We start from the raw sequence: 25,309 nt of genomic DNA on the forward strand, positions 1-25,309 counted from the left end.
TATATGTTTGTAGTTTGACAACGGAAGATATAGTCTTGTGAAATTTGAACTTGTCTTTAAAGTATTTGATGACTATAAATTGAATCCTAGAGGTGACCAACGAGTTATTGACTCTAAACTTTAATTAAATTCTAAACTCATCTACAACATGTGATATAACTAAGTGAAAAGGACATTTAATAGGTAAAGGAAAACTAGTTTTATCTTAACTTGTATTGTTACATTAAGTTAATAATATATGATTGGTTGAAAAGTTAGAATTTCAAAAATTACATTGTAATTATATGCACCCTCATTGAATTTTGGAAATTTTGAACAAGTTTGATAATGTTTGTATTCTTGAAGAAGGTGAATGTGTAATTAATTTACGAATTGTTAAATGTTTGAATTTTATCAAGAGCAATTGTATTTCATTGTACTTATAAATTCTAATACTTTTTTGTACTTATTCTTGTCGGACCGATGTATTCCCATAAATATATTACTCTTCTAACTAGACTGAGACATATCAAGTAACTCTAGTATCCATTATTCTCTTTTTTCTTCAAATAATAAGTCTTCTTCATTGTGGATGTCAAGTTGTTCTCTTTCGATGAGGATGACGTGACCTCGACAAAAAAACTTACAAAGACAGTATGACACTCAAGTTAGTAACTAATAAACAAATAGTGAGATTGTAATAAATGATATCATTGACATACCCTGTGAATCATAACTATTTATAATACCTAAACAGGCCCTACTTGTTGGGCTAAAGGTTCACATGATTACCTTGTTTTAGGCTTTTCTTAATGTGTCTACTTGTCATTAATCCTTTTGGAATTTATCTTTTCCCTAGGTGGATCTATATCATAACAGTGACACATGTCCTTCTACTTTGTGATATAGGTTGAGGTGTCCTCAACCAGCAAGGGGTCTACATATAATAAACATATATGAAGAACACTTATAAATTCTAATGGAGAATTAAGTTTTGTTACAACACATAAATTTATGTAAATGTATACATGTTACAAGTGGACATTTTAGTTTAACTTGGATTTATATTTTAACACAATGTTGTAATAGTTTACTTTGAAAATGATTTTGAGACATATTTTCCAACCTTGAACATATTATATTGAATTATAAATAATGGAATAATTTGGATGACTTATTTAATTTGTTTTAATTGTACTTGTCTTTGTATATATAGCTCAAAAGAGGTAGAATTAGTTTATGCATTGTTATTTGAATAAAAAGTACTGATTTTAGGTTTGCAATTCTGAGCTCAAGTAAAAATGTCTCACATAAGTAACTCTTCATTATTTATCCTTAAAAGTGATTTATTTAATTACATGATGTCTTTGGTTGGCAATAAATTTGTTTCCACATAATTGATAAACAATTTAGAATAAGTTCACATGATTTGTTTTTATATACTTTATTACCATATTACATGGACATGATAGTAATATATATATATATATATATATATATATATATATATATATATGTATGTATGTATGTATATTATTTATTTTAGTAATTCTAATGTGGTCATGATTGTTACACTATATTATTGAATTTACAATAAATTTTTGAAAGTTAATTATGACATTTGCAAATTAACTTATACAAATCAAAATCTAATTATATATAACTTGTTAAGATAAAATATGTTTTTTACATGAAATTTTGATAATTTTATATTTTTAATAATATAGTAAAATATAGGACTCTCAATTGAGATCTTATGACTCCCTTCAATTTGGATTCTTAATGTGCAATTCCATATTCCTTTCTATACTGAATACATTCTCATAGATTTTTATACAATCCACAAAAATAGGTTAAGTCATTGAAAATAAGAATTAATGATCTATTCTATATCAATACCACAATTATATGTCGACATGTTTCAATGTATACATTATTTATTAAACAAACTTTGTTTAAATCATTTTTATACATTATAAAATGATCTACAATAAACCTAAACACAAATTGAGATAAAAATAACAACAAAAGATGTCTCTTTATAAGACTCATATTAAATATGTTTTGATAGATATTTATATTTGACTAAATTCAACATTTTGATTGACAAGGGCTTTACATAGTCAATTATCAAAGTAAATTTATTACAATATAAGTTTGTACATCTACAAATGTCATGATGTATAATAACTCTCCACCCACATTTAATCACTTGATGTTTTAATACACATAATTTAGATGGTGAATGAATTAACAAGATCTATGTTAATTGAAGAAATTTGTACTTAATATCTAATCATAAATTGTTAACACACCGTCCTAAACATGTAATACGTTTATTTAAATTTATATTATGTATTTTTATTCATAAAATATAACTCCATTTATCCTATAAAATGTCAATCACTAAAATATAAAATACAATCATAACATCACCTTCTTATATTTGTTAATTCGACTTAATTATGTATTAGACTTTCAAGAATGTCGCCTGAATAGAAGTATGATGTTTAACTTATGATGATTAGGACAAATAATTTATTAAACATTTATTGCTCAAGTTATACAATGTATTGCTTAAACATCTCATAAACATTTGATCGATATGTTAGAAATTAAAACAAAGTTTAGGGTAAACTCTCAAAATTCCAACATTTAAGTGACCAATTGTCAATTGAGTAATAAGCTTTTAGGAAAGAGAAGGTTGTTATTATCAATATCTTAGTCAAATTTTAGTTTATAGTCTAAGTGAAGAGAGTTAACGTTTGAACTTCTATTTGTTAACTCAAACGATAATATTTAGCACTTCAAATTTATATTTTTTTTGGATGTTTTTTTTAAAGACATCAACAAACATAATTTAAAAAAAATCAAATTATTCTAAATATTTTTTTTACTCAAACCAATCATTATTCTAGCAAGTTTAGAGCATTCATTTGGACTCAATAAAACACATATTAGTTAATTTAGCTAGCATGGTTCATTTTTACTCTTCTAATCCATTGTCAAAATCAAAACCAATGCAACCATTGAAATCAATGAGTTAATCAAATTCAAACATACCACTCAAATTTCAATATGCAATACTATCAAAGATAAAATAAAAAAAAATCAACTATAACTTAAAACTACTCTTATTTTTCTTTGACTATTATATATACTTTCCAAATAATAAATATAAAAAAGAGTAGATAACATAAAAAATACAAAAATCTAGTGAAATATGTTCAAACAATTTCAAATTTTATTCAAAGAATAAACTAGTTTAGGAATTCTTTCTCTGAACCAATCTAACTAGAAAAGGGATCAAACATTCACAAAGTCGGAGATTAAAAGATATTAGAACAAATTCTATATTTATACTTAAATGAATTATGATAATTTAAAATACGTAAGTTACTATATGTAATGTGATAAGATTTCAAAAAGAAATAAAAAAAGAAAGTCACATTCTTAATAACAAAAGACGTGGTTGAAGGGGGAAAAATGATCAATAAATAAAAAAGAGAGAAAAGAAGGTGGACCAGGCCTTTAAAACTCACAACTCTTACCTACCAAAAAATTTTAAAAACACTCTTTGCTTGGACATTAAATGAAACAAATAATTACAATATTAAACTATTAATTTTTTTTAATTAATCCACAGCGGTGCCCTGATAGCAGTTTGAAAATATAAAATATAAAACAAAAAAAAATGTAACTATCGTACTTCTTAATCAATATCATTCATTGAAAATCATTTTCATCTCATTACTCGTACATCTTCTTAATGATATACATTTTTTTTATTTCTCATGTCCCTCAAAATCTATTTTAATTTTTTAATTAAACGCTCAATCTTTCTACCTTTAATTAAATACGCATTTTGTACCTAATAATGGAAGTTCTCTTAAAAAATACGCATGAAAACTCTCATAGATGTCTACATTTTTTTTACAATAATAAAAAAAAATTCTAGAACAAAAAAAAATATTATAACATTAAAAATAAAACTGTATGAAAACTATTTACATACTAGGAGGTGTATATTCTTTGTACATTGGTACGTATGAGTATGGGTTAGAATGACGTGGTGACAGATATACGATGGATTATGTCGTGTAAACAGTGACAAGCAGCGTTGCCACGTCGGTTTTTCTTCTCCTTCGTTTCAGATTACGCTCACACGCGCCGTCTTTCCATAAATAAAACTGCATACTATATTCTCCATATTTGCAAACTCACCGTTTTCTTTACCATTTAAGATTAGAACTTTAAGAACCATGGTTTCTTTTCTTAATAATTAGCATGTCTTCTTTATCTTGATTTGATTCCATGGATTTTTTATTATGCTGTTAAAGTGTGTAAACCATTGGCGCTGGAGTATTCGTTCATGCACACCCTTTCTTCTTTAGTATTAAATGGATTAAATATAGGTCAAGATTGAACAAGTAGTAGTAAGTGATAGGTTTCGTAATGTTTTCAAGGGTTGTTAAGCACTTAAAGAAAACCCTAATTTAACCAACCTAAAATATAATCAAGCTTATAAAAACAAAAGAAAATGTACCACCAAATCAATTTTATATTTCAGTTAATTAAAGTAATATTTTCTGGTGTTCGGAATTATCAAGCAATCTAAGAACAGACAAACAGTATCCAGTCCTGTGACGCTACTTGATGTACTCCTCAATTCTCTCATTGGTTCAATTGCCTCAAAATGCTACAAAGACAAAATCAATTATTTCTTATTAAATTTCATTATTCATGCCGTAAATGTTTTTTTTTTCATCTTGATTTTAGAACTTGTTGTGTTTCTAAGAAAAAAAAAAAACTCAAGGAGCTCCTTTTCTTTCTCTTTCTCTTTCTCTCTCTGCATACACTTTCTCTGTCCTCTGTTTTTTTTTCTCTCTCTAGTTCATTCACAGGATCTTGCTTGCTCTTGCTCTCTTTTTTCAAAAAGCAAAATAATCAGGTTTCTGAAACTGCACTAGCGCGTATCTTTTTATCTTTCTCTACATATTTCTCTCCTTGTCTTTTTCACTGCTTCTGTGTTTATCTGTTTCTCTTCTGCACAACACCGACCTCTCAACCTTCCCTTTAAGCCCCTCCTTGAATTTTGAGCCACCAAGCTTTCCCTTTTCCTTCCCATTTGGGTTACTTCCAGAACCTTTTCGATTTTCATCATAATGATTCTCTAGCCTCTCGTATCAATATCACCTTCACTCCTTCTTTTTCAACTGATTACCAAACCATGGATTCCAATTCCCGTTACCAAGTTCAGCAACAACACCAACCCAATTCCGGTTTACTTCGCTTTCGCTCTGCCCCCACTCAAGTCTCCAACTTCAAACAAGGCGAAGCTTCTTCCATCAACGCCAACCCCTGGGAGGGTTCTGAACCACTTTTAAGATTCTTCAATTCCGGCGACACCCTCGATACGACATCCCCTACCATACGAGAATTCGTAGATAACAAGGTTTCTAACGAGAATAAACAACCGAAGGAGTCAACAATATCGTCGTCGTCCCCATCATTATCACCTCTGAGTCGCATGAATTCCCAGCAAGGTTACAGTACTTCTGTGTTACCCTCTCGGTACCCGAGGCATGACTCGACAGTAACTGTTTCTTCATCTATGATGGTGGGTTCTGTGGGAATGGATCAGGGTGGCAAAAGCTTTAATCCCAATCTTCTCAGGCAGAGTAGCTTTCCTTCTGGCAATTTCTCTAACAGCATCTCCTTTCACAACGGTACTGTACTTGTTCTGTATTCAGTTTTTGTTTACTACTTTTTATGGCAGATTTTAGGGTGTCCGTACGTTTTGTTTAGCACCAAATGGAAATTGTTCATGCCGAATGAAATCAATCTGTTGAAGATGGTGGTGGTAGCTTATTCAACTGCAATTGCGTGTTCTGACTTTTGAAATTAGACAGCAAGGATATGATGAGTGGTTAGACATATAAGATTTATTTATGATTCCCAACGTAATAATTTGATTTGGGAAGAATTCTATAAACACTTAATGTCAACAAAGCGCTTGTATAACTTTCTAAAGCTGTGGTTTTTGTACGGAACAAACCACATATGTCAATATTTGAACTTTAAGCTTGTCTTTTCATACTTTTTGTAGCAACTTCGGTTTGAGGACTTTAACTTTGCCATACACATTGACATGATCTTGTAAAAAGAAACTCTTAATTCTCAGAATATGGTTGGGAGTGTTCAAAATACCTTAAACCGCAAAACAACACATGTTATGGTTGTTTTTCAACTTGAAGGGTTCCATATTGAGTTTGGAGAATGAACTCAATTTCGTAACATATTTTATTATCTTCAAAAATATGCTTCCGTTTTAAAATTTGTCTAAAAACCTTGGTTTTTTTAGTGAACTTAATCATGTAAAAGTGAGATTTGGTTTGTTTTTACTTATGAACTTAATTTTAATCCAAATTTAACGTTACAAATTTTAATCAACAAATCCCATATATTCTTCCTTGTTCATTTTGCGTATCCAAAACTGGAGATATGCATTAAAAATTCTGAAAACACGTTTCCAAATTTTATACGAAGATAAACCTAGTTGTCACTGAAGTAGTTTCAGTTCATGTTGAAAACTGCAGGGTATGATGGTACGAGAGGTGTTGAAAACTTTGGTGGTGTTAACGGCAGTGATGGTGAGCATAGAATATCTATGAACAGAATGAAGAATCACATTAGCTTCTCATCAAGGAGTCCTTCTTCTTTGGGAATTTTATCACCAACCTCTAAAATGGGCACGGAGAGTCTTAGGGTAACTAGCCCCGAGGATGGTAAACATGGAGGTAGCAATGGTGACGCTCGATATTACGGCCCTGGATTCCCTTATGCTTCTTGGAATGAGACGGCAAACCCCAAAAGACAGCGAAATAGTAATGATGAATTACTTTCTGAAGCTCAGGTTTGTTTGGGATTTTCAATTTTCTTGTTGTATTGATCCGAACTTTTTTCTGGTTCTCAATACAAATATGTTCTCATACACTCAGAACGGAGACCTGGGAAATCAAGTTCATTCTCTTTCGTATCATTTGAGTTTGCCGAGAGCATCCTCGGAGATGTTTGCTATGGACAACTTGCTTCAGTTTAACGATTCTGTTCCTTGTAAAATCAGAGCAAAGAGAGGCTTTGCTACTCATCCTCGAAGCATTGCCGAAAGGGTAAGAGAGTATCATGTTATCTGCCTGTGCCAAAACTTGTTTTCACAAACATTTGGTATGGTGAAGTTCTATCAATTAAAATGAAGTTGTGTTCCTTTGCCAAAACTATAATAAGAAATGATGATTATGTGAAAAGATTATTCTAACAAGTACTTGTTCTCAGGTGCGAAGAACTAGGATCAGTGAACGAATAAGAAAATTGCAAGAGCTTGTTCCAAACATGGAGAAGGTCAGTAATAAAACAGAAGTTGATTTGCCCTTGCATTGTTTTGTGTTTGGAATGTTAACATTCTTGAGTTATTGGCAGCAAACCAGCACAGCAGAGATGTTGGATTTGGCTGTAGACTACATAAAAAATCTTCAGAATCAATTCAAGGTACTCAAAGGGAGAAGTTATTTGTTAGAACCCCATAGTCATATAGCCATGCAACTGATGACTCTTTTCATGCATGCACTGACATTTTGAATACCTTTCTGCAGAATCTGAGCGAAAGACGAGCTAAATGCAAATGTATAAACATGCAGAAACCAGAAACAGATAAAATTGCTTGAGTTTCTTTTGTACATGTGATGAAAGGAACTATGCAAACATGGACCCGGGTACTATATTTTGACGTGATGAATCACACGAACGATAAATCAAATAGTTTAATTTTGTAATTTTTTATACAAAAATTGTAATGAATTATTTTAATGTTATTCTTTTTTTCCCCTACATAGAGTTGCTTAATATTGAATTCATGCATTATAAATGAATATATTTTTTTTCAGTAGAAAATAGCAAAGTGATGCAGCTGTGACCTCACTCCACCTTTGGATCCTTGTAGAGATTCAAGATATGTTTAGAAAATCTGATGCAAAAAGGTTGACACTTACACTCAATAGCAAAACAGGTTGAAATTAACAGCTGAAAGATAAAGACAAAAATAAAGTAAGTTAAAAGGATATCATTTTCTGAGAAGAAAATCATTTAAATTTGGATGTTTAGGGGTCTATTCCATGAATGATAGGAGCAAATATTATTATTATTTGCATCAGGCCAAACTAGTTTGTATTGTAACAAGTCTTGTCGATTAGAGAGGACATAATATCCAAAATGAAAATCTTGAATACTTAGTGCAATTTGCTTCAATGGATGAGCTAAACTTGTTTGGACTGACAGGAATGTTAGTTTGTACAATATGTTTATGACAAATTTGATCCAGAAAGCCTGAAACCTGTTATAGAGGAGTATGTCTTCACGAGCAACATAACTTTGGATGAATCACCAACTTCTTTCCTATACTTTCACACACACACAAAAAATAAAATCTAAGAGTGATTTATTACTTCTTTTGAATATAAATTAGCTTATTTTGATTTGTTTATATGAAGAGGAGGAATAAATGTCTTATTTTAATTACTTTATTTTTTTTAGCTTTCTACATAATATGCTTTCTCTATTGTCAAAAAAATTATCTCCTTAAGTATTCATAAAAATATTTTCTTCTCATTTAACTAAAATTATCCCAATATTGGTGGCTTAAGACACTTACAAAATGCTTCTAATTCCTTAGAGATAGGTTTACGTAATCTAATTTTATATCACTAATTAAACTCAACACTAATAATCTACTATGTTCGAAAAAAATTCCAAATTCTTATTAAATCAATACTTTTATCATTAAAAAACAACAAAGATAAATGCAAGAGAAAATCCAAACAAATTTAAACTATAAAGAACCATTTATTCAAAATTAAATAAAAATTAATACAATTGAAGTTTAAAAAGTATAAGATTTTTTTTATCAGAAAAATAAAGTATAGGAAATGTAACACATTATATCTAAAGTAATCTTAAAAATTATGTATTAAGGACAATTATAAGAATGCTTTGACTTCTTGTTGACCTCATCATGTTATTTTCATTAACTGTTATTTTAATTCAAAAAACTATATATCATATATTATTTGCATGTATACTGAACTAGTTTAAGGTGTTCGGTATTCAAGACAGTGAAGATTGGTAATAAATGATTGGGCTACATAAAAACACCCTTCAATGTTATATTTTAGAAAGGATTTGACAAAATGATAATATATACACGTATTTTGGTTATTCCTTTCATTCATATGATCATTTTTTTTTAAATTTGAAATCAAATAATTTAGATTATTAATTTGGTTTCTCAGTTATTAAATGGTTGAATTTGGATTCTGACAATTTAAAATTGATGTAATGGAAATTATTTCATCCAATTGCAATAAAACGACGTTGACTTATTGTTTTTTCGACAATATGAAAAATTACATCTAGTCATCATATAGGACCCATTCACTGGAAAATTTAAACATTATTGATTGAAAAGGCAACATTGCATTAGTTTTAAAAGATCAAAAAATTTAATTGTTGAAAGACCAAAATGATATAATTAAATAAATTGACAGATCAAATTAATAATTTAGTCAATTTAAACCTTTGAAAGAATACAAATGTTTTTTCTTTTATCATTTAATAGTAGCCAGTAAATAGTCAATAACATGCTTAAATGAGTTTAAATTTTCCATAAAAAAATTCTTTCATAAGCCTAAATTGCAAATAAACTAACTTCGTAGCAACTGCAACTATTATGTAAATATCACATGTTAGTTGATAAAAAAATAGCTCATCACACATGAACTGATTCCATTCCGTTTTGGCGGCTATTTATTTTATGCTTGCTTTCGATTTATATTTTAATATAGATTTTGGATGCATACGTAAATTACGTATCATGTACTTGGAATTATTATTTTAACGAAATGAATTGTCATTTTTAATTTAGGGTTAGGTTCAGATAAAAAGACTTGACTTTAATTTTTATCATATTACTGATAAAAAAAATTATCTGCAACTTAATCTCTAGATGTTATTCACTTACTATTTTTCCAAAAACAAAATATAGAACTATCTTTTTATTTAATTGAATAACTCATATCATGTATCGTGGCGGTTACATATATCATAAACATCACACATTAATTGAAACATTTAAAAAATATTGAATAATCAATTTTTTAAATAAATCTTGAATGACAATAGTTAGAATACGCAGTTGGCAAGTTCCATGAGTTTTCCAGTGACTTTGTACTATAAGAAATTGGATTCTATTAATTTTACCAAAAAATAATGCGATAATATGAAATATTATATGGAAAGTTTATTAGCCTGATGTATAATGTTAATATGATGATATTTATAAGTTAAATTTACATTCTTGAGAGGGATTTGTTTCTATGTACATAAATAATGAAATTGAATAATCATTCACCTAATTACTATTGCTAAAGGACTTTATCATTAGAAATCCCAAATATAACGTCTAATTAAATATTAACTAATTAATACAATTATTTAAAGATGTTTATAATATGTTTGGGATTTTAGTTTTTTTGTAATAGATATTATCTTACTAAGACCAAATTTGCTATGACAAGATCCAGCTAATCACCCCCAATATGCATCCAAGAAAATAGGAAATAAACATAACAGTATTCTGAATACAAAAACTTTAATTACTTGAATTGTTTTAAAGGTAAAAATATAGTTTGTAATCATCATGAGTGAATTAAACATTAAGAATTGTAAATTAACATAATAGGGAATTTAATAAAGAACTAAAGGGTGGCTTATTAAAAATATAATCATTCCTCTCGAAGTTACAAATCAAGCAAGTGAAATTTAATTGTGTGCTTTTATTGAATCCTGCCAGTAACATTGGTATATTTGAAAATTTTTCAATTTTGTTGGGGAGCTCCTTCGTTTAGTTATTACTATATGCACCTCAATGAGATTCTTGCTTCGAAAAAGTTTATTGGATTTTTTTTTTTCATAATCAATATAATTCACCACTTCAAACATGAGTAATATATTTCATTAATCATCTCTTTAATAGGTTTGTTAAGGAATATATTTTATTATTATAGAATGAAAAAAAATCCCTAAATATAAACGTCTAATTAAATATTAATTAATTAATATAATAATTTAAAATTTGTTGTAAAACAGTTATGATTATATTCTTTGTTGCAGACATTATATTTTTCTTTTTAAAATATGATATTGGTAGAGTTATTCATCGAAAATAAATATTATTTTAAATATACTTATGATCATAGTACACATTTTCAAAAAATGATAGTACACTACCTTATTTTTATTGATATTAAGATAATATTAGTTGTTAGCAAATAGTTTTATTAATTACCCGTAAAAAAACGATTCGATTAGTTTAAAAATACAATATAGTTTAAATGAACTATGCTTGTATTTATTTTTTTCATTATAATTTAAAAATACAATAGTGTTTGTATTTATTTTTTTTAATCTTAAGAATTGAAAGGCCGAAAACGCTTAAGGCCCAATAAAAAAAGCCCAAGATTTGAAATAACGAATATTCGAAGTGAAATTAAATCTACGTTGGTCCCGCGCATAGCGGGATTTGAAATTCAAAATGAGCCGTTTCATTTTTTCGGGAGAGAGGAGATAGATAGAATCCAGGAATTGAATTTGATTGAGATTCAGAGTTTTGGGGAGATATAAGTGCGCCTTTTTTCAATTTCAAAATTTGCCAATTCGGTCTTCTCCCAAACCCTTGCTCTTCTCTTCTTATTTCCTCTCGCCAAACCCTACCTCCTCCTCCCAACACCACCACGGCACCACCCTCTCCCTCCGTCCCCCTTCAGCCATGCCCCAATCACGTGACCGTCGCTTAACCTCCGTCGACCTCGCTGCCGCCTTCGCTCGCAACCGCGCATTCCTCATCTACAACGACCCGCCGCCGCACCGAACTCCTCCAAGAACTCTGCCCCGGGGACGCGCCCGTGCTTTTCTCGGCTCCGAGAACACTCCTCCCTCCGCGCGACGCACAAGGGGGCGCGTTTCTTCACGTTCTCTGCTACCAGCTTGGTACCCCCGAACACCACTGCGTGACATCACTGCCGTCGCTAGGGTAAGTGTACATCAAAGCGCCGTCGTTTTCGGTTCTTTGTTTGAATCTTTTTGCTAAACGTTTTCTTTATGCGTTGTGGTTTAGGCTATAGAGAGAAGGAGAGCCAGGTTAGGGGAAGTCGAAGGCCAGCGAACTGAAAGCACTGTTTCTACGGCTGACCAAGTAGTTCTAGAACAATCGGAGACTGCTTCTGCCTCCGCTGCCTCTACCTCGAAATCTCCGAAGTCTGTCGGAGTTAAGCTTCGTACACCTCTGGGCTGCAAAGTGCCCAAGATCTACCTCGACATTTCTGAATTACCCGAAGGGGAATCGGAAACCCTTACACCGCAGAAGAAGCTTTTGAACAACATTGACCAAGTTCAGGAGGCTGTGCTTGAAGAATTGAAGAAGCTGAAACGAACTCCCAGTGCGAAGAAAGCGGAGAGGGAAAAAAGGGTGCGCACTTTGATGTCCATGAGGTGAATTTTCAATTTTATGCAGTTTTGATTCCGATTGTGACAGGATTTGGATTATACAGAGGCTGAACAAGGGTATTAGAGTCATTTTACTACATTCGGTTGGTTCGTGCAACAGTGTTTTCTGCTTGCTCAGATTGGATCTTCTTCTCGAAGGTGCAAGAAGGATATTCTTTATAGTTTTGATCTAACTTCTTGGTTAGAAATTAGAACTTGCTTTTAGCAGTGTTGATATATAGCATGCCCCCTTGTTCTTTCCATCATTCTTTGATGGTATTGGGTCGGTGTTGTAGGTTTAGCTGTAAGTCTCAGTCTCTGTACATATTTCCCATATCCTCTGATTTGGAGGTTTCGCCATTGTACCATTGGTTAAACTGTTCAGGAAGTCTATTGATTCTTTTTTGGCTTCAATTTCTTCCCTTTGCCATCAATTTTCTTCCATCAAGTTACCCATTTTGGTCGATTCAGAAACTGAAATCTCTTTCGCCCATTTTCGCAAATGGCTTTGTTAAATTTAAAATATTTACGAATATAACGTCTAACTGATCCGTTAATTCGAACTGTATAACGGATGAAATTATTGAAATTGAAGGGAAAATAACAAAAATGTTTTGTTTGTAACTGTATTCTAGTAGTTTTTTTAATGTATTTGGACTTTAGAATTAAGATAGTGTAAAATATAATTTGAGTTGGAATTTGTTTGAGATTGAATTCAAAATGAAATTGAAGAAACTTAATATGTTGAATTGAAGATACAAAGTTAATTTTATGGAATCGAAAGCAATGGAAGGTTTACATGGCGGTGAAGCAACGGCGAGAACCGCTTTTGGTTCTCGTTTTAAGGACTCCGAAATTTTATCCTTTTCTGAACTCTCTTTAGTATAACTGTTTTCCAAACCGTGTTGATAATGGAACACGTGAAGGTAATTAATTAATGATTGGGCAGTTTCTTCTGTCTTTTTTTCTTTTTACAAAAATGTATCATAATTTTTGTTGAGAAAGTTAATGTTTTCAATACTTGTCATTGATTTAAGATTAAAATGATGTTTCTTAATCCAAATGATTGTAGAGACGAATAATAATCTGAGAAAAAAATTAATTTATCATATAATAGCTTTAAATTGTTTACATACATAATTATATTTTATATATTTTATTATTAAATGGTATTTAACAACATATTATATTATATATTTAAAAATACAATTATACTTAAATATAATATGTTAGGTGATATCTTATTGCTTGATCCACAAATTCCAAAATTTCATTCATCGTTACCTCAACTCAACCCTTAAATGATATCTTATTGCTTGATCCTTATTTGCTCCACAAGAAAGATAATTAATTTGACATCTGTCTCGCTCAAACCTGAAGCCTTAATTTGAGTAGTATGCCTTGTTATTTGAACATCCATTTAGTACTTAGCCACATTAAGCAATACATATAATAATGACTTGTTAGGTGGTAAAAATTTACTACTTAAACAATATAAAAAAAATTATAATATAAATTTAAACTCATGTATCGCTTTCCAAACCATAATTTCATCCCTATGATTATCTCAACTTCTTACTTAAAAAAAAAAAACCATGTTTTCAACTCTCAACAAAAATCACATATTAACTTATATTCTGTTCTTAATCAACTTAAAAATTAAAAATATCTAAATAATGTGCTATTAAATAATATGTAGTTAAGTTCCCTTACTTACTGGGAGGTGAATCATCAACCATCAAATCTTACTCTATACTTAAAAAAAAGTCCAATTAGGTTTCCTACCTTAAATCCCTTTATTACCAACATCTCTCGTTTATCATATGGAAAAGAAAATACTTAAACCTTAATACATAACAAAACACTTAACTTTCTCAAGAAAGTAATAATTATCTGAATTTATCAAGTAAAATGATATAATACATTTGAAAAAGATAAAATTTAACTTCAAAATTGTATAAAAAGAATTAGAAATAATGTAGTTTTATAGTATAAAATTAATAATAATAAAAAGTGAATGTTTAAATTCTATATACTTATAATTTTTTTATTTTTATCTCCCTAAAATTGATCTTTAACAAAAAAAATGGAGGTTGAAAAAAAATTATATATCAAATCTTTAATAATTTTAATAAATAAATTAAAAATTTAGAATTTTATATAGACTAAATTAAATTTGGACATTTCAATTGAATATATAATGTAGTGAGCACTGAATTGCTATATCTGCAATTAATCCATCTTAATCCGTAATTGTAACTTACCTTTTTCAAGTAACTTTTTTTTAATGAATGATTGACATATGTGGTTTGTAAAAAGTATAAGTGTATATAAGTATCAATAACTTTAATTACTTTTGTGGTTCATTTTCAAGTCTTGTTCTTATAAATAGTTTATTTACGAATTTTTGGTACCAAAGCTAAGTACGAAAAATGAAGCAAAATTTTTCAAAGAGTTACAAAATGATTTTTTATATATATTTAATTATAACACGCTTCACTCGATTGAAAAATCTTGTTCATAATAAGTATTAGTGGAATAACATATTTTTATATTTATTTAACATCCAGTACAAAAATAAAATGGTTATAAATAAATAAATTTTGATATTTAAAAAAAAAAGTAATATTTGTGTATTTCAAAGTATATTATTCTTCCATGATATAAAAGTGGATTTTTCATATTGATCCTTCAGAACTCAACCCAATTAAAAATGTTTTTCCATAAACAAAAACAGTATGTATTATTCAAATAGTACCAATAGGAATGAATATTTGCAATAGTGGAAGAGGAAAAGCACTTATGTGACAGACTGAAATGTTTTCTTTAAGAATTCATGTGAGTTGCTTAATTGTTCAATGGTGTCATTTCACATGTAATGGATCTTGGTCAGACAATTTGTTAATTAAAAAAATTATCTTTAATAGAAAGGATCCATCATGAATATTTAAATTATGGAGGGTCAAATAAATAAATAAACATAATCAAAGCAGAATAAACAGAATCATGGTTATCTCTTTCTCCCTCTTCCACATCTAAGTCACGGCGTGAAACTTCATCATGTTAACATGTATACTGCTCTTTAAAACACCGTATCATTGGTTGATGCAGATAACATAAAAGAACTAATTTTTCCAAGGTTAAATTAACCAAGATAATTTCAATAATATTAAATCAAAATTCAAGAATTGTATAACATTAAGATAAAAACCAGAATCAAGAGAAACCATTTTTTACTGCGTATTTTAATTAAATAATATCTTTGATGTTTTCTATAGATAGCATGATTATACGAAATATTTTAACTTTTAAGATATTTAAAACAGTAACGTATTTATTTATTTTGTTAAATAAACGTTAAGTTTAAGGGTTAAGAGAATAAAATTCAAAAGGATAATTTTTGCATTTGTTCTACAATACTTATTTTACATAAAACACCATGTATTTTTATTATTTTATAGGTACTGAAGAATTTCCAAATATATCTAATATAGAATTAATTGTTTATTTCACGTTAATTTTCCTACGTTCTACAATAAATTAGGTTTCTTTTTTTAAAAAAAATAATTAAATTTAGTTCTTTGACAAAAAAATAACTACAAGAAGTGATTATTTGAAATAACTTAATGTATTCTATGTATGTAACAAATAAACAAATAATTTACTACATCCTATTTCTCTTAGTATTTTTTTTTATTATGAAATTGACAACAAAAATTAAATTGCTTTTTAAAATTTAATTTAATTTTAATTTTTCATAAGTTTAGATATTTTTAATTAAATTTTATTAGTTTCGTTTTATTTCATTGAATACTCTACACTTTTATATTTTTCATTTAAGTATTTATTGTTTAAATATTTTATTAGTTAAGCGACGTGATATTATTTCATTCTATCATTCTGTTTATTTATCCGATAAGAAATATTATATTTTATTATTAACATAAAATATCATTAATGCAATATAAATATATTACATCAATTTTAGAGTTCATACTAAATTCTTTTTAGAATATATACCGATATAATATGTTAAATACATATTAAATCGATTTTTCCAACTGATTTAATATACATTTTAGTATTTACAAAATTGTTACTATGCTTTTAATTACATAAGTTTTGTTACAGCTCATTTAATATCCTATTTAATATGTTTGTTTTTCAATGGTATATATTGTTAATAGTATATAATGAAATGTGTAGATAATGATATCATCAATAACTTTCAAGTTATCACCAATAAATGGTCGTCAAATATCTGACCTCGACTATATTTTATTGTCTATAACATTTTCAATTAATTATAATATTATTTTATGTCAACTATGAAATCTTATACTTATAATATATGCAAACGAGCAAAGATAATATCCTACATAATAACAATGATGTCATCCCACTGAAAAAAACTTAAACAACAAATACTATTGAAGAAAAAATAAAAAACTTAAATACTTAATAAATAAAAGAATTTAATAAAAACACAATTACAATATCTAAATTTATATTTTACTTCAAACTCGATTAAGTTTTATTTTTTCTTTTTCAAAATAACCTAATCAAAAAATTTCGAAATAATAGTGTGATGTTAAAAAATAGAAAACCTTTAACATATTATCGAAATTATTTTATATATTGTTTTAGACATGCATAGTGATAGAAAAAGAAAAATGTCACAATTATTATTTTAAATAACATTTAATATTTATATATTAAAATTCGAAACTTTGCAAACATAAGGCAAATTCAGTAAATATTATGTTTTTTTATCTTAGATAAATTACACAATAATCAGTCAAAATTTTATTCACAATATCATATTTGACATATTAAAAATAAATTAGATATGTGACAAAATAGTTTAAACATCCGTACATTTTTAATAAATTAGATCAATTAACAAAAGAAAAATATATAAAAAAACCTTTACATTTATTCAAAACATAAATATAAGTTAAGTTTTATATACACTTCTAAGCTAAAAACTATCTACTTATTTACAACATATTTCTTACATTACAACTACAAAAAAAACTGACTACACTACAAAAAAAACTGACTACACTATAACACACTATACATTTGTGTCTTCACCGCCTAGGGTCTATACAATAAAAACAAACACAAAAAAGATAAGCTAATATAAAAAGAATACAATGTAAAATTTGCAAACTAACATATAACATTTTCACTTTTAAACTAGGCATAACACCTAAACATATAACATTTAGACTCAAACATATTCGGATACATGCATATTGTTGAGTTACGGCGAGTTGTGCATTTATAGTGATGGAACAAGTGACCCTAGGCACTTGTTCAACCAAACATCATTCTCACAACCTAACAAAATATTCATGTTTCTTAATAAAAATTAAAGCAAATATTAGCTTATTACCTGGTGGAAAGCCTTAACAACTCTATTAGCCCAAATACTCTTGTCTCAACTCAAATAGCGCTAACGATACCTATATACCACATAATTATGATCATGGTAGGTTCTTAGGACCAATGATCGACAATGAATTATAAAAGGATGTTAGATGACACCTGTGGCAATACTACTGTCTTAAACAGTAAATCAAAAGAAAAATAAGTAGAAATTAATTTACTCTATAGAGAAATCTGATCGAATGATGTTATTGACTTCATTTCCATGACCGTCTAGGCACATCTTGATCCCAGAAAGATAACTCAAGAGCTAATAAGATTATAGAGAAGGAAGAGGAAGTCTAGACAATAAGTTCTAGAAAGATAATAAGTATTTTAGATAATGAGATATGTTTATAAAATTCTATTTATATTATCAAATTATTTTAACATTAAAACTACTTTGATCTCATTAATTTAAAACACCTATTATCAACTCTAATAGTCAGGTTTTTACCATGTGATTAAATCATAAGTTCTTAAATATATATATATATATATATATATATATATATATATAAAAATAAAGAAAGAAAAATATTTAAAAATACAACTGAAATTTATGAAAGTTAAAAATAAACGCGATTGCTTTTTTTTATATATAAAATAGTAAATATATGACTTTATTTAAAAGACCACTAGGTAATTATATCTATTTTGATATAATTTAATATCTATTTTAACGTCTTTTAACATTGAAATGGAACCTAGAAGCAAAAAAACGTTAGAAGACCACTAGGTAATTTCAGCTTTGAAGTTTTCCTACTGGTGCTGTCAGATAATTTACCTTCATGTATATCCCTTTTCTTTTCTGATTCTAAAATTTGTCTTCTCTCTTTTCTCTATCTATCTTCTTTTCTTTTATCTTATAATTTAATCTTATTATACATTGGCCATAGAATTTATTGTCCTTTTTAGTTAGACAAGCTTTGAATTAGAATTTGGAAATGTAGAATAATTTCTTGTATAAAATGATAAACTTTGAAAAAGAAAAATTCTGGTGAGAGAATATACTCTAGATAAATTCTTTAACAAGAAATTCTAGAACATCGATTTCATTTGCTTCTAATATTCCTTGGTAACACTAAAATGAAAAATATTTCTTACATGAACATCTGATATTTCCACTAACATGTATCCCCGTAGAATCTCAATAACATTTATTGTATATACGTATGATTTTTTTAAAGTTACATTTGTATGTATTTTGAGTTTTTGAACTATTTAAATGAAATCTAAAAACTCATATATATCGAAGAAGTTAAAGTTCTTCTATTTTACTCGGATCCAAAGTTTATTGGTAAGAAATTCCATTTCTATTTTTTAAACATCTTTCATCCTAATAAACTCAAAAAGTATACTTATTTTAATAATTTGGATTCAAACATTGAACAACAAATTATTGCGTAACAACACAAGATATCATAATAAATTAACAATTAATAATACAATCTGACATATAAAATTAATTTAGATGGTAAAATTAAAAGAGAGAAAGAAGTTGTGAATGTTAGTAAGAAGAGAAGAATTGAAGAACAAGACATTTTAATTATAATAAAAAAACGAGTTCAAATAATTCATAACACGCAAATGATATTATAGGACTTGTAATTTAGTCTTAAACTTTTTAATAAATCTTTTATATTTGTGTATTAAACTTAGTTTAAAAGATTATACAACAATTAGTATAAGATCACTTAAGAAAGTGCTAAAATAATTCAAAAACGCTTTGAAATAATTGATTATCGTGACTTAATTTTAAAAAATAAGGGTCTATTTCAAAATGACTTTTTACCTAAATCTAGTTTCAAAAGAAATTGTGTTTTTAAAAGAAGTGTATAAAACCTAGGGTTAATAAAGTGAGAGCTTTCACTACGTTTGTCTTAAGTGATTGTGTGTATCTTCTCTGGCTAGAAAATGATGCCCACCCATCCTTTGTGTGTCAAAGAAAATGTTGTTCATCTCTTGTATCTTCAAAACAAATTAGTTAGTCCTTATTTAGATATATTAACAATTGAACGTGTGACAATAAATGGTTGGGGTCAAAGAAGTTTCTTAGTCTGCTCTAGAGGGTTGGGAAACAAGGGGAGATCCACCTACAAAAGATGCTCCGATACTCAATTCAGTAAGGAATAAAAAATTTCTCAGTATCAAGATAATAATGTGTATTTCAGTGTGTATATGGTGGCATAAGCTTATATAAAGTTTTAGAATCTTACATTATTTATGTGACTTAAATATCAAATATATTTGTTGAGGGCAAACCATTAAAAGACAATGATTTGTCAGTTTGAAATAAGAAAATTACCGATACTATAATAACTATAATAATACGTTGTCATACCTAGATATTTTGGATTGAGTATGTACTTATGTAAACAAGTATAGAGAGCTACTCCCTCCACCACCACACACTACTCCCTGCACTTCTCCATTCCTCTTTTACCCTTCAGTAATATTTAAACGAATGTGAATATGCATTGGATTCTTAAACAGATGTCAACATCTATGCATGGATATTGACATCCGTTGAAGGACAAACAGATGTCGACATCCGTTGAAGGACAAATAGATGTCGACATCCGTTTAAGAATCGAGGGAATTGGGATGAAATTTGAGCGCTCTGAAAAGTTGATGCACTGATACACAATTGTACATTATCCAAAAAGAAAAAATCAATATTCTCTGAAAAGTTGATAAAAGCATAAAATGAAGCATTGAGAAACTGAATAAAAATTGCAATAAGGTAATGATTCTGTAACCTTCTTAATGGCGGGATTTCTCTCCCCCTTGAAAGATTTTTGTGCTTGAAAAACACAAATAAGTTGTAGGAATAAGTTTAATCCAAGTGACCATCCCGTTAATTATTTAACACTATAAAAATTCAATGAAAGAAGAATCGTTTATTGCATATGCTATGCTACATAACTATTGTAGTAAATTCTAATATACATTATCCCTCTTTGGTAGAATGTGCTTTCCTAACATCAATTTTATGATGACTTTATGAGCATTATTTTCTTGTTAAATTTACTAGATAATCAAGCCTGGCATATAAGTATTATATACATACCAGATTAATACTACTGAAGGTTTTCTTTAAGCATTTTCCTAAAATAATTTTCTTTTTACCTTGTGAAGAACTTCAATTCTGACATTGACGCTCAGGAAAATTTGGTTATTAGCCTTGTAGATGAAGTTTTGTAGTAAGAAAAATAGAAAAGAATGGGGTAATTAAGCAGTTGGATCAAGTCAAAGAGAGAAGAATAGAGGTGGGGTTCTATGTTTGTGCGCGAAGAACAGAGGAAGAGAGAAAGTAGTTTGTGTGCAATCAGAGAAAGAGAAAGATAAAAGTGAGGGATGTAGGGAGATTTAGAGTTTTAAAAAAGATAAATAAAATTAAATAATAAATACTAAATTAATATAGGATGTTTTGGGAATAAAAAAATAATAAAGAGGTGTAGGAAGTACTTGAAGTGGTGGAGGGAGCAACTCTTACCAATATAAAACTACTCCTACAACTTTTTCGTTTCCTATCTTCTTTATCTCTCTTGTTGTTATTTATAAACAATTTATTGAGGTTGGCCCAGCACTGTGCTATCAGTTGTGCGGCCCAGCCCATTTTGGAAATGCACCCGGAATGGTTTAATACCGAAAAGAAGAGCCACGCAAGCAGAGTTGCGTGATGTTCGCACATGAAGAGAGAGAACGGAGCGTTCTGGAAGCTCCTTCAACCTCGGGTGCTGTCCGTTCAAGTTGGTGGCTCCAGAGGCAGCGGTTGACGACGGTGAAGAAGGCAAAGATGAAGAGCGTGCCAAAACAGGTAAGAAAAACCTAGCCTTTTCTTATTATCTGAGATCTGGAAAAATAGTTCTGATACAGATTGAATGCAATTGTATATTTCTTATTATTAACGTAGAAGATGGAGAGAGCTCTATTTATAGAGCTCTTGTCTGAACAACTATGAAATACATAGGAAAACAGTAAAACCAAACAAACACATTAAAGCTGCTAACAAACTGAAAACAGAAAGGGGTTACTGTCTTTATGACAGTAACCAACTTCATTCCCAATACAATTGATTTTTATTATACAATCAATTTATAAAAAAGAAAAAGACTTTAAAAATCAATTCCCCTATCCTAAATTTTATCCTTGCATAAATATTCTGTTTTGTAATTCTAACAATGTATTCAACTCTTCTAAAGAAATGGTAAAAGAAGTTATGGATTAACTTCCACTGCTAAGAAATATCTGTTAAATATCTACTTATACGTCAATTCTTAAAAGTATAAAAAGTTTAAATAATTTTCAAATGAATTGTCGTTATGTACATAAACACACATGACAAACTTTTAGTTCTATAAATGGACAAGTTTTTCATAAACATTTCCACAGAGAAAAGGACAAAATTATTTGTCTATAAATGAAACAAAGCTTGTGCATACAATTAATTATGATTTTAGCAATCTAAGTTAAGATCATTACCTTTAAATAGTCCGATTAAAAATTATCATTTGTGGTGATTTAATTTTGTAATGTTGAAGATTGAAAAGAAAAAAGTAATCTAGGATTGAAACCAAGAAAATAGTATATAGTTTGTTATTGGTTTGTTTCAAGTGGTGTGGTATAGTGATGTGGAACCCACTGTTTCCACACCACGTTTTGTTTTAATTTTTAGTTCTCTGAATGGTATAGTTATGTAGAATCATCTTATTCCTTTTAAAAAGCCTTTCTAGCAAATATCACTACTTTCTTAATGTCTCATTATTTAAGACGTGCCACATGTACCATGATACAATACACCTGGGTTGCACTCATAATTGTTTTCTCAAAATAAATAAATAAATAACTGTTTTTTTTATTTCTTCATAATTTTATATTACAAACGGATCTTATAACTAATCCAATATAACAATACAAATAGTTGTTAGATCTATGGTGTCCATTATTATTAATTTATAATTTTATATTTAAGATATATATATTTTAACGTGATGGTACATATCGAGCTATTATTTTACAATTTTTTTATAAAATTAAGTTGGAATTAAAATCTATGTTTTTAGCGTTGAATGATTTTTAATTTGAAGTGGGCATTATTAGATCCGGAAGAAACAATATAATGTTGCAAGATGTGATAAAAATAAGGAAACAGCGTGCTTTTAATTATTATATTTTGATTCGACTTGGGTTTAGTAATTTTAAATCGATGAATGATATATGAATGTAATATCTGTGATGATAAAATTCTATTGAGTTAAAAAATTAATTAACAGAGAGCCAACACTAAGTGAGGTTTGAGAAAGAAAGCGAAATACGAAAAACAAAAACAAGAAAATTTTACAGGTTAGTCACCGGCAAAGAATCAAAGGAACGTCTCTAATAAAAATTGTAATAAAAGGTGACGAGTAATGTAAAACGGAATCCAACTCGGGTTACTCTCATATTTCAGGAGATGTTGCCATTTACACATTATTATTATTACAATTGGTATGCCATTCAAACTACGCAACACATTGTATGAAAGAGTAAAAGTAGATTACAGAAATCCAAAAGCAGATAGTTCTTCTGAAAACTAAGACTTGAAGAAACCAGGGCTCACAGCATCGTTGAAGAAGCTAAGAATGAAAAGCAAGAGCAAGCATCTGTGCTGTGGGGAAATCTGCATGAATCCCCAGAGGGAATATAGGGCTGAAATGATGGTGCCAGCATCGAGCCAGTGAAGTTGACGTTGATCTGTTAACGCCAAAGGAGTAAACAGAAGAACCCAATAGCAGAACCTTCACGCGTAGAAACATAGCACAAGTGTCTAAAAAGAAGGTTACACTAGAGAGAAACCAGAGAAGGAACAAGAGATAGTAATATTGGCAACCGATCAAGGTTGCCATTGGTTGCTATGAAGGCACACAGATTCACCACAAACATAGGGCGTTCCTTTTATGGGCTTTCTCAAACGCCATTTCACACTCAATAAATTAAGTAAAAGCACGTTTTGCAAATTGCTTTTTCTATTTTTTTATTACTTGCGTGGAACGCGAGGCCTCTCCCAGGGAATAATATTCAAAGACACTATTCTTATTCGCAATTACAGTGCCACCAACCTTATTTAGGACTGGACATCACATACCAGTACTCTACCACGTGTCCTCCACATGTTCCAGGAAAGGTTGCATGTAGATATTTTTTAATATAAATAATGATACTATCTTAAATATAAATAACAGACATAAAAATTTAAAATGTTTTAAAGATATTATCTTTTATTTTTTTTTTGTTTTTTATTTTTTTAAATTATATTTTAGATTATATAATTTGAAATACAAAAATTTATGGAGTTGCAAAAAGACATTTATGAAGTTGCAGAAACAGCCTATAATCCAACGGTATGTGACCCATTTTTACATTATACCCAAAAAGAAGAAAATGGATTGTTTCTAGCCCAAATTTGTGTTTAAATGTGTAGCAGTATGCTTTTAATAAATTGATCCTTTTAATTTTTTGAAATAAATATTTTCTTTTATTAATAAAATGAAGTCTATCTGTTAGTTAAAAATTAAATATTTATCAAAACATAAAACAAAAATTATGACAACTAAAAATTAAATTTCTACGTAGAAAATTAATGAATTTGTTGTAGTGTAAGAAAATAGTTTCTTGAATTTTGTTAAAGTATAGGTTGGTGTTTGGTTGAATGTAATATTTGGAACGAAATAAGTTAAGGATGGAGATCTTCTTTTGAGTCTCTAGTTAAGATAACAACTTTTTAAAAAAAAAAACACACTTTTTATAAAAAAAATTTACTAACTTTTTAATATCATCAAAATTGTGGTAAAAATTTACTTGTGATCTCCTTGTATAAATACATGGAAATGGGAACTAACGGCTAAACACTCTACTTTCCACTTTATGTAAACTAAGTTAAAGATTAAAGTACTAAAGAAATAGTCAAAGAGTTTGGTAACATTTTCTTAAGTTTTGATAAAGAGTTGTGGTTAATTTTTTTTTCTATGATATGTTAATAATAATTATTTCCAGGTAGTTGTGGTGGAAACGTAGTGATATTGTGAGAACATATTATTTACATCCACTTTTCTTCCATTTTCTATGTTCAATAACATTTTCTATCACCCATTAAGAACATCTGGACCTCATATGTTCAAATGCATTTGACAACCTCTGGAAAGCAATTGCATTAGTTAAGAGAGAGAACGTTAAAGGGTAATATTTTTTTTTACTAATTGTCTCTTGAGTTTAATTTTTATGAAAACATATATGAGGTTCTGTTGAGAAGTATATGTCT

The 25,309-nt window shown here is 28.8% G+C and overlaps 3 protein-coding genes across 3 annotated transcripts; 2 read left to right on the forward strand and 1 right to left on the reverse strand.

Annotated features, from left to right (window-relative positions):
- Positions 1-4,793: 4,793 nt before the first annotated feature.
- Positions 4,794-7,866, forward strand: LOC124821989 (transcription factor bHLH130-like). Its single transcript, XM_047293935.2, has 6 exons — positions 4,794-5,708; positions 6,579-6,895; positions 6,981-7,151; positions 7,315-7,380; positions 7,459-7,527; positions 7,632-7,866. Exons 1-6 carry the CDS (start codon positions 5,210-5,212, stop codon positions 7,701-7,703), a joined length of 1,194 nt encoding a protein of 397 aa, XP_047149891.1. The 5' UTR covers positions 4,794-5,209; the 3' UTR covers positions 7,704-7,866.
- A 3,800-nt stretch (positions 7,867-11,666) lies between these two features.
- On the forward strand, positions 11,667-12,987 carry LOC124821988 (protein POLYCHOME). Its single transcript, XM_047293934.2, has 2 exons — positions 11,667-12,121; positions 12,206-12,987. Exons 1-2 carry the CDS (start codon positions 11,858-11,860, stop codon positions 12,581-12,583), a joined length of 642 nt encoding a protein of 213 aa, XP_047149890.1. The 5' UTR covers positions 11,667-11,857; the 3' UTR covers positions 12,584-12,987.
- A 10,436-nt stretch (positions 12,988-23,423) lies between these two features.
- LOC148197960 (uncharacterized) lies at positions 23,424-23,940 on the reverse strand. The gene has a single exon (XM_088091995.1). The coding sequence runs from the start codon at positions 23,895-23,897 to the stop codon at positions 23,628-23,630; it is 270 nt and encodes an 89-aa protein (XP_087948121.1). The 5' UTR covers positions 23,898-23,940; the 3' UTR covers positions 23,424-23,627.
- Positions 23,941-25,309: the final 1,369 nt, after the last annotated feature.

This window comes from Vigna umbellata, chromosome 5 (assembly GCF_029865625.1).
Source record: "Vigna umbellata cultivar VRB3 chromosome 5, Vumbellata_1.0, whole genome shotgun sequence".
NCBI lineage: Eukaryota > Viridiplantae > Streptophyta > Magnoliopsida > Fabales > Fabaceae > Vigna > Vigna umbellata.

What these genes read in the sequence shown, in the direction of transcription:
- LOC124821989 (XM_047293935.2), top strand. Translation starts at nt 5,210, where the DNA reads ATGGATTCCAATTCCCGTTACCAAGTTCAGCAACAACACCAACCCAAT. An exon ending in CAGCATCTCCTTTCACAACG is followed by an intron (nt 5,709 to 6,578) that starts GTACTGTACTTG and finishes TGAAAACTGCAG; the next exon opens with GGTATGATGGTACGAGAGGT. An exon ending in AATTACTTTCTGAAGCTCAG is followed by an intron (nt 6,896 to 6,980) that starts GTTTGTTTGGGA and finishes TCATACACTCAG; the next exon opens with AACGGAGACCTGGGAAATCA.
- LOC124821988 (XM_047293934.2), top strand. Translation starts at nt 11,858, where the DNA reads ATGCCCCAATCACGTGACCGTCGCTTAACCTCCGTCGACCTCGCTGCC. An exon ending in ACATCACTGCCGTCGCTAGG is followed by an intron (nt 12,122 to 12,205) that starts GTAAGTGTACAT and finishes GTTGTGGTTTAG; the next exon opens with GCTATAGAGAGAAGGAGAGC.
- LOC148197960 (XM_088091995.1), bottom strand. Translation starts at nt 23,897, where the DNA reads ATGGCAACCTTGATCGGTTGCCAATATTACTATCTCTTGTTCCTTCTC.